The 10,175-nt window shown below is 35.7% G+C and overlaps 1 protein-coding gene across 1 annotated transcript in view; it reads right to left on the bottom strand.

Annotated features, from left to right (window-relative positions):
• Positions 1-9,325, bottom strand: part of LOC106314621 — an 11,966-nt gene extending 2,641 nt beyond the window's left edge. The window contains exons 1-2 of the mRNA XM_013752464.1: positions 7,976-9,325; positions 4,270-7,819 (exon numbers count right to left, since the gene is read on the bottom strand). Coding sequence (XP_013607918.1) covers positions 4,270-7,819; positions 7,976-9,325 — 4,900 coding nt within the window. The remainder of the gene's footprint in view (positions 1-4,269; positions 7,820-7,975) is intronic.
• Between the last annotated feature and the right edge of the window lie 850 nt (positions 9,326-10,175).

The raw sequence follows: 10,175 nt of genomic DNA, 5'->3' as shown, positions 1-10,175 counted from the left end.
CGGCTTGGTCGTGCAGTCCATTACCTATAAGGATCGGACATCCATCCTAATGCTTAGGGACATCATGGATTTACATGTATATAAAGTAAAAATATATCAGGCCATATAAGTGAGCATAGATATTTCCATCTCAGATTGAATACGGGTCATAAACCAGACATACACCATCTTAAGAGACTTTGAATAAACCACCACAAACATATGTGCCGTCTAAGATGGAACCTCAGAAGAGGATTGGGAATATATGTTGGATAAGAATATGTCTTTCTCCCACGACTTCTAAGAGACCTTGAGCCAAATATGGGTGATCAGAAAGTGGCCAGGTACACGGATTGCATGATCAATGAATCCGACTATCCAACATTAAAAGGAGAAAGCTATAAGCTGGTAAAGAGTAAAGAATGATAAGAAACAGAATGGTATCAACCATCATTGTCTTGGCAAAGATTGGATTAGACTTATAGACTTCCAAAGAAAGAAAAGATTATACATAGCTAGCTAATCGAGATGCCAGACACTGACCCGAAAAGAAAAGAAAAGAATGACTAAGTCATAACCAGCTTAGCACCAAACGAAATCTGATGTCCTAGAAAAAGACACAGTCAAGTTGCTACAGAGTCTATACAAGATAGACCAAAGTGTTCCATAAGATAAGGAACCTCGGAAAGAAAAAGAGAATGGTGCATAGAATACAAATCCGATGTCATAAGGAAACCAGACCAGACATTGAGAAAAGGCTGCGCAGCTAAATATCTAAGGTACCAAACCATGTAGTTTGGGCAAACCATGTAGTTTGGGACGCCAAGCTACTAGGTAACAAAGATCCTGGATAATGAAATCTCAAATCTATAGATCATGTATGGAACCTAATGGAACCACATGAAAGTGTCGACACACACACATTTGTATAAAGATACATAAACTTATAGCACTTGAACATAAAGAGATGAACGAGGATCATGAACCCACGAAAGAGTACTCATGCAATCATAAAAGATCATAGAAATGAGTTATATAAGAACAATCTAATTCAGTCCATATATACTTATAAAAGAAATTTGAATTCCTTGTGTTTACTTTATACTAAACCAGCCTAAAGAGAGGTTAATTAGTTGATACGGATTATCTATTAAATCTCAGACCATCGCTGCAACACTAGCCAAGAGAATTTATAGTTGAAGTTGATATATCAACATGGACCGACCAGATTGTATTATGGCTAGTGGAAAATAAAGATCAGCTATCATATGGCAGTCCATAAGCACGTGTGGTCGAGGTCCATGACCTAATATATATTCAAGTGCGTGGTATGATCCACGACAAGAAAGGTCATGGGACGCCATCAAGATATAAATATAGGACTGGAATATCTAATGTATGTGGCATTGCCGAAGGCAAGAAGAATCGATAGCCATGTATGAGGTCCATGAGTGTATTTTGGCCGCAGAGCCATAGTTTGATGAGATTGAGAAACTCATTGCAGCAATGATCATTGATCACGTCATGATGGGGGGTAGTACGTGTTGTACTTTTTTTCCTTCATCATGTTTTTGTCCCACTGGGTTTTTCATGATAAGGTTTTAACGAGGCAACATTAAGCGTATTATAATCCCTAAATGGTTATGGCATCCAAGGGGAAGTTTTATAAATCAATTGATGGATGTCCATAACCGGTCCATAACCGGTCCATACATTTAGAGAGAGAGACGGCCCAACCCTAGAGAGAGAGAGAGAGACGGCCGTGACCTTAGGAAAGAGAGAGAGGCGGCTTATGCTTTGGAAAAAAGGAAACTCTATTTCTTTTTCCTTGTAATTGTTATCTTTTCATTATTATGTATTAGTAGTTTTCCTAATCCTAGTTGGTTTATGTTTTTGGATACTTTCCTTTTTCTATGACTTGTAATCCTTATATAAAGGAACCATTTTTATGATTAATAATAAACTATTCAGTTTTTAATCTTCTAATTATAACAGTGTTGTATTATTATTTTGTAATCTTGGATTTTATATAGATAAATAGAGATGTTACAGAAACGTTGACAAGTCATAATCATTGTAACCACTAGTTAAATCTTCTGTAAATATTTTCTAAGTATATTTTTGAAAAAGAATTTATGTGTAGTAGTAATAACATGTTTCTTGGTGTAACCTACCATCTAGGATGATTCGATTTGATTCTCTTTTTTAACAAACTTCATTATAGGTTACGATTTGTTTGCTTTGTTTATCATAGTTAAGTCAGATTCAATCATGGTTTTGATAAGATAACTTGGAACAACGCATCTATAAATAAACGTTATAGAGATATAGCTCAGATATACAGATATAAGGGAGATTTAAATATATACAAATGAAAGCTTGAATTAGATAATCATAAACTAAGAAGAGGTTGATCAAGACAAAAGGCATGCAACTATGTGGTGGTGGGACGGACATAGAGTACGATTTTGTCAGCGGTCGACACGGCTTGTGCGATCTTTGTAACATGCCCCGATTCACTGCAAGTGCTTCGTTTGTTTGAGAATTATTGTGTTGCATAATTATTATTTTTGTTCTATAAACATATCGTTCTTTAGGTACTTTATTCTGATCTTTTAGAAAATAGAAGAAACTGCAAAACATGCATTTGTTTCTAAATATATTCGCATAATGTTTTGTCAAAATTGATGCCATCCGTTTTCTTTTTTAATGAAAAATTAGTTGATATCACAAATAATATTTCAATTTTATGTTAACTAATCAGTCCCCTTTCTCAGACAAAAACTAATCAGTCGCTAATGTTTTATTCTTTTGTAAAACCAGAAAAATCGGGTTAATGTTTTTTTGTGCGTACTTTTTTTCTCTCTATATGATCATGAATGCGTCTTGATGTTTGACATGACTTAGCCAAAAAAAAAAAATCTGATCAACTCGTAATTATCTCTTACTAGATTTTATACTCGCTCGTAACTGTATTAATAATTTAGTTTAGTTTTATAACAATTTTGAAGCTAACAATTTAACTGATTTATATAATTTTCTTATTTTAAATATGATTTCTTATTAGCTATTTAGTTATTTGTATTTATAGATGCAATAATTATGTTTATAAAAATATTCATAGTTTTTGAAATATTAAATTATATTTTAAAATATTATGTAGATTGCTCAATGTATGTAAACTGTTAATAAATTATAATATTTTATCAAAAATTTATACATATTTTATTTGAATAACATAAGCAATTAAACTATCTGTATAATATCTAATTTTTCTTTATATTCAGAAAATCTTTATAATTAATGTGTGATTGTTATACATATATATATATATATATATATATATATAGATATGTAATAGTATAATATTGAGATTTAAAATTTAATCGAAACAAATATTTTGATGAACCTTAATTAATATTAAATAATCTTTGTAAGATAATATAAATTTAAAGTAAATATAATGAATTAAACAAATGTTAAATAATATTTTATTTATTGAATTAATATTATAGAGAACCTAAAGTATAATATTTATATATTACTTGATCTAATTATTTAGTTGTATAGCATTACAATATATCATAATTTACTTTTTTATATGAAAAATATGATTTTGGTACGATAGATAATATATGTTTGTTTCGGAGTTTCCATGAATATTTTTAAGATTCTTTATAAACTATTATATAATTTGATAAAAAAAAATATTTCTAGTTGCTAAATGCTGGTGATAAGATAATAATGAACGTCTTAGATAGCGTACTTATTGTAATCTTGAGATTTTTTAAAATGTTATAAGTTTATAAATTTGTATGTTTTTAGTTTGTTGATGATAAATTCATATTGATTATTTTTTCGATCATTCTTTTATGTTATATTTCATGCTAATTAATTGCTGGTCGTCTTTATAATTTTATTAAAAATCTTAACCAATTTATTTGACATGATTTCTTAAACTCTTTATTATTTTTATCTAACTTGTAAGCATTGTTCTTTAAATATATTCTTCAACATAACTCAACAGAGAGCATCTTAAACTTTATATGTTATATGAGGTGAATCAGACTAATGATTATAAGAATTCATCATTTAGTTTGCTTTTTTTTTTTTTTTTTTTTTTGAAAGAATTTTAAATTTATTCAAATAGAAAAAAACCTTTGTACAGAGTTTTATCTGCTACCATATTTAAATACAATGAAATGCAAACCAAAAGAAAATATGCTTCTATATCTCTCAAGCTATACTAGCCTCTGTTAAACCAAGCCTCCATCATCTTCTCATATTTACCTCCTACCCTCCTTCTCAAAGAAGATATTCTGTTTCTAATGAGCTTATCAAGCCTTGCAATCAGACAGGTAGCTGGCTGCGATGCCTCACCCACTCTTCTCACATTCCTCTCATGCCATAACGCATAAGCCACGGCCTGAAAGCAATAACGCAGTAACACAGTCGAACTCCACTTATGTAAACCCTTCTCAACAATCCGAAGCACTCTATCCCATTTATACACTTCTCCACGCCCTGCCAAATGTTTTATGGTTCCAATCCAGACTTCCTTAGAGAACGAGCACTCAAAAAATAGGTGATCACGAGTCTCAGCTTCCGTGTTACACAACCAGCATGTAGAAACGGCTTGTGGATTCCACCTAAGAATCCTATCTCCTGTTGCTAGTCTGTCATGAATAGCAAGCCAAACTAAGAAAGAAAAACGCGGGGTAGCTTCAGTGAACCACACTCCTTTTACCCAAGATACCTTTGGAGATGAACTTCTTACAAGATTCCAAGTATGAGATGTTCTGAAATCTGTTTTAAAATCCCCATTCTCCCTCTTCCAAAGGCATATGTCATCTAGCTGGTTGAGACCTTTATTTTTGAGAGCCATAATCTCGCGATCAACCTGCCTAAGAGAGTGAGCACGATGCCTTCTCACTCGGTACAACTGAATAGCTTTCTCCACCGTAGAGTTTATAGGAATACCAAGGTCCATACACCCTCTTGCTCCTGTTAGCTCAATCAGTTGGCCAATTGATGACCATTTTTCAAACCAGAAAGAGGTGGTGGCTCCACTGTTGACTTCCTTCTTAGTTAATTGCATAGCCAAAGGCCGCAGTTTCAAAAGCTTCTTCCACATCCACGATCCACTGTTACTCTTCTCATTAACACTCCAAAAAGAACCCTTTCGAATGAGATATTTCCATATCCATTTAACCCATAAAGAAGACCTAGTAGAGATAATACGCCAAATAAGCTTCAAACAAGACACTTTATTCGCATCTGCCAGATTTTTCAAGCCTAAACCACCTTCATCTTTTGGTTTGAACACATCCACCCAAGCTACTTTAGCTTTATGCGTTGATAACACCGGTCCAGACCAAAGAAATGCAGCACAGATGCTATTTATTTCTTGAATGCACTGGTTTGGGAGCCTATAAGCTGACATCCAAAAATTTGTTATGCTATAGAGAACAGAACCAATTAGCTGGAGCCGTCCAGCAAAGGAGAGATGCCTCGCTGTCCAAGAAGAGATGCGATTCCGAATTCTTGAGATAAGAGGGCTATAGTCATGTACATTCATCCGTTTTGTCAGAAGAGGAAGGCCCAAATATCGTACCGGAAGAGATCCTCTTTCAAAAGGAAACTGGTCTAGAATAGCCTCGCTATCTGTTTCCTGAACACCAGCCAGATACAATGTAGACTTCTCAAGACTAATACTCAAACCCGATATCTTTTCAAATCTCTGAAAGACCTCCAGTATACCCTCAACCGACTTCTTCTTCCCGTCAGAGAATACTAAAACATCATCAGCAAAACATATGTGTGTCAAATGAAGCTCTTTGCAGTACGGATGAAAACCCATCTGTTTCTCTGTTGCTGCTTTATCCAGGAGCTTTGAAAGAACTTGCATACTAATAACAAACAGATATGGAGACAAAGCACACCCCTGCCTAAGTCCTCGCTTGCTATTGAAATAGCCAGCCAATTCCCCATTTATCTGTATCGAGAATGAAGCCAACTCTATGCATTTCTTAATCCACACAATGAACTTCTCCGGGAAATTTAATGCCTCAAGCACTGATACTAAAAAAGACCACTGGACAGAATCAAAGGCCTTTGAAATATCTATCTTGACTGCACACCGTTCAGTAACAGAATCCTTGTGATAACTCTTGACTAGCTCTGAAGCTAACAAGACATTCTCCATTAGTAGCCTATCCTTCACAAACGCAGACTGGTTCAAAGATATGAAGAGAGGGAGAATCCTTTTCATCCGATTTGCTAGGAGCTTTGATATTACCTTATAGATAACGTTGCAGCATGAAATAAGCCGATAGTCCTTCATGTATACAGCATCATTCTTCTTCGGAATAAGCGCTAAGATGGTTGAGTTAATTCCCTTAGGCAGAAACCCCTTATCAAAGAAGGACTTAATTGCTATAACGAAATCTCCTCCTGTTACCGCCCAAGAGGCCTTAAAAAACTCACTTGTGAACCCGTCTGGACCCGGTGATTTGTCTCGTGGCATAGAGAAAAGAACTTTTCGAATCTCTTCCGAAGATATCTCCCTCATCAAACTGCTTCTATCATCCTCCGAACACTCATAATTTACCAGCGACTTCAACTCATTAACACTTATTCCCTCATACTCTGAAGGCGTATGAATAAGAAATTGATGGAAGTGACTTACTGCTTCTTGTTTAATATCATCTTGCGAGTCTGCTACAGAACCATCCAATCTCTTAATCTCCCTTATAGAATTCCTTATCTCCCTTACTGTAGCCGCCCTGTGAAAACTTTTATTGTTACCATCTCCAACATCAAGCCAATGAATTTTTGCCTTCTGACTAAGAACTTTCTCCTCCAGAGTAGATAAAAAAATCCATCTTCTGTATGCTTCTGATTCTGCTTCAATGTTGGCTTGGATGGGATTTTCCAAAGTCTTCACTTGAGCATCACAAAGCTTAGCATAGGCCTCTCTTGTCTTCTTTACTATCTCCCCCACCTTTTCTTTACTCAGTTGCTTCAAAACCGGCTTCAGGGCCTTGAGCTTCTTTGACAATCGAAATAAAGCAGAAGTGGAATTGAACAACACCTCTGCCTCAGACCAGAACTTCTCAACCACAGGAATGAATTCTGGCATATCCACTAGTGCATTTACAAACTTAAACGGCTTTCTTGGTTTCATTATCTCCGCTTTAATCACTACCCGACATCTTTGATGATCCGAACAACCTCCAGCTTCAAATACACAATAAGACTGTGGAAAAGATCTCACCCATACCTCATTAATCATAGTACGATCCAACTTCTTGCAGATCAAGCCAGTATCTCTCTTATTGCACCAAGTAAACCTAGGCCCTTGGTATGACATATCTACAATAGAGCAGTATTGAACCACTTCTTGAAAATCCTTCATACCCAACGAGTCTTGTGAACCCGACACTGAATGCTCCACTCCACTAAGAATCTCGTTAAAATCCCCTTGAACAATCCATGGTGATTTCCTTATTATAGGAGAATCATGATGGTCTTTAAGATCTTTCCAAAGCTCCTTTCTCTCTTCCTCCAAATTAAATCCATATACAAAGGAGCAAAAGATCTCCTCTACCATCCCTTCCAACAAAACAGAACACGTAACCAACTGTGCGCTTTGAAAACAGGGAGTAACCCTTACCCTCGGACTCCAAGTGACCCAAATTCTACCCAACCGGTGATGATCATAGTTTGTGATATATGACCATCCTGGAAATACAGTCTCCAAAATCTTCTTTGCTTTATTCTCCTTCACTCTTGTCTCAATTAAACATCCAAACTGAAAACCACGTTTCCTGACCCATTCCTGAACCACCAAATGCTTAGAAAACTTGTTGAAACCTCTTATGTTCCAATAAACCCAGACATATTAATGACGACGGGTTTTCTTCTTGTTCAAACAACCATGATCTGCATCCTGAGTTTTCTGGCCTGCTTTAACTCTAAGATATCTGTGGTTAACCTTAGACTCTCGAGGTAACATTTTCCTTGTAAGGTTATCTTCTTCCTGCACTACCTCATGTTCTTCTTCTGTCTGCTCCAGATTCTCTTCTTCTTCTTGTTCCTCTTCCGTTGGTGATAACACTTCAAATCTCGATTTAGTAAGTATTGATACCTGCCCAAACTTCAAAGGACTCGAAGGCCGACTAGATTTCCCTGGCGAGACATCCAACCATTCTTTTTCTTTCTCACTCTCAATGTCTTGTGACGTTTCTTTCATGGAGGCTTGATTGTCCTCAGCTTGTATCTCTACATGTAATACTCCACCACCTTTATCACCACTCTCAATTTCCTTAACTTCAATTCTTTCTATCTCTTCCTCCTTGTTATTCTCCCCGCATATTTCTCCTTCTTCTAGCTCCTTCTGAGCTGCTTTCTCCATAGGGCAAGTTTTGACAGCATGACCCCACTTATCACATTTTTGACATTTTGTTGGTAGCCGTGGATACCCATACTCCACCATTACATCCTCTCCCAGAACATTAAAATTCATCCTCTTTGGCAGCTCCTTTGTGAGATCAACATTAACAAAAATCTTTGCCACATCAAGATTTAAACATTGAGCTGTCTCAGGATGCAACCTACTTGGGTTCCCAATTGGACTAGTCAGGAAGCTTAGCCCTTGCCACGAGAACATCGATATTGGAACATGCTTTATGTGAACCCACATTGGAATAGATTGCGTAGGTGGCTTCTCCTTTTCAACCACCGGCGACCATTTCGTCATCACCACCGGGATTCCTGCTAGATTCCACATTCCTCTTCTCAAAATCCTTCTTCTATCAGCTTGGTTGGGAATACGAAACTTTATCGTAGTCTGATTGACCTCATACACTTCTATCTTCTGGGCTTTGTCATTCAGATTCCATATTTTGTTCACTATCGCATGAACTTTCGCTATATGCGGAGCTGTATCCAAAAACTTTCCCACCAGAAAATCATCCCATAGCGGTGGCACATCCTTCGTGATCTCTTCTGGAACCTTTACCGATCCGATACCGTCTTTCATCGTGACCTCAACATCATACTTTCTCAGAATTTTTTGACCTTGAACCGCATCAATCCACGAGCCTTTAGATCCTCCCACCTGATCCTTTGGACTCTGAATCGATCCACCATTTTGTACCTCCAGATTTGAAATCTCCTGAATCGCCTTCTCACCCACATTCTCCAGAACCTTCGTCGAAATCTGACTTGATACCAAAATCTCCTGATCACTTCTTATTTCTTGCTCCGAACCCTGCGCTTCCCCCTGAGACAGACCCTCCCCCGTCGGAGGTGGATCAGATCCCGGCGGATCCGCCGTACTCATGCCGCGTCGAACGAGAGATACCCCAGTCACCAAATCGTCTTTTTTATCGCCTACCAAAACGGAGCGTCTATATGTAGATAAGAGATATGGTCTTTTCAAATAACAATTGTTTTTAAAAATCTTGTAGATCACATCATGATAGATTTATTTCAGTGTAGCTTATTTGTTTAGTTTTTATGAAGATTTTGACTGTAACTGACTAAAACAATATTTGTACAAACATAAAATAATAATGTTGATTAATATTTAAAATTTTAATGGATAAATAAATTCGTTAGTTTTTTTTATTGATTAAAAATAATTTGAAACTCATAAATAAATTATGGCTTGCGATTCTCTTTCTCTATCTTTGTTCTCTTACTTAACATCTTTCAGAGAGAGCGAATGCAAATTTCAAATATTTTTCTTATATTGGAATTATTCTCTACTCTATCCAATTTTTTGGTGTGATACATTTTTTGTCTATTGGATTTTGTCTTCGGCTTTGTATGTCTACTTTCTCTCGCGGATGTTTTACATTTTTCTTTGTACTATTTCTCATTCACTATTATTGTTCATTCACTTCAAGTCTTATATTCTTGACGCGTTCCTTGTTCATGAAGATTATGTTTGGCTTTTCGATTTGGATATTATTAAAGAAAACACATTTGATATTGATTTATAATTTATTTTGAAAATACACTTTTGAAATTTTATTTTGAAGAGTATATTTTTATTTTGTGTTCCTGGAAGGAAAAATATTGTATCTATATCTATGAATCAATTTAATTTTGATGATTTATTTATTAGTATACCTTATTTGATGTTGAATTTCATTTTGTATTATCAATTTTGGAAATTTTAACATTTT

This window comes from Brassica oleracea, chromosome C9, assembly GCF_000695525.1.
Source record: "Brassica oleracea var. oleracea cultivar TO1000 chromosome C9, BOL, whole genome shotgun sequence".
In the NCBI taxonomy this organism is placed as follows: domain Eukaryota; kingdom Viridiplantae; phylum Streptophyta; class Magnoliopsida; order Brassicales; family Brassicaceae; genus Brassica; species Brassica oleracea.
This window is presented reverse-complemented; position numbering and strand designations above follow the sequence as displayed.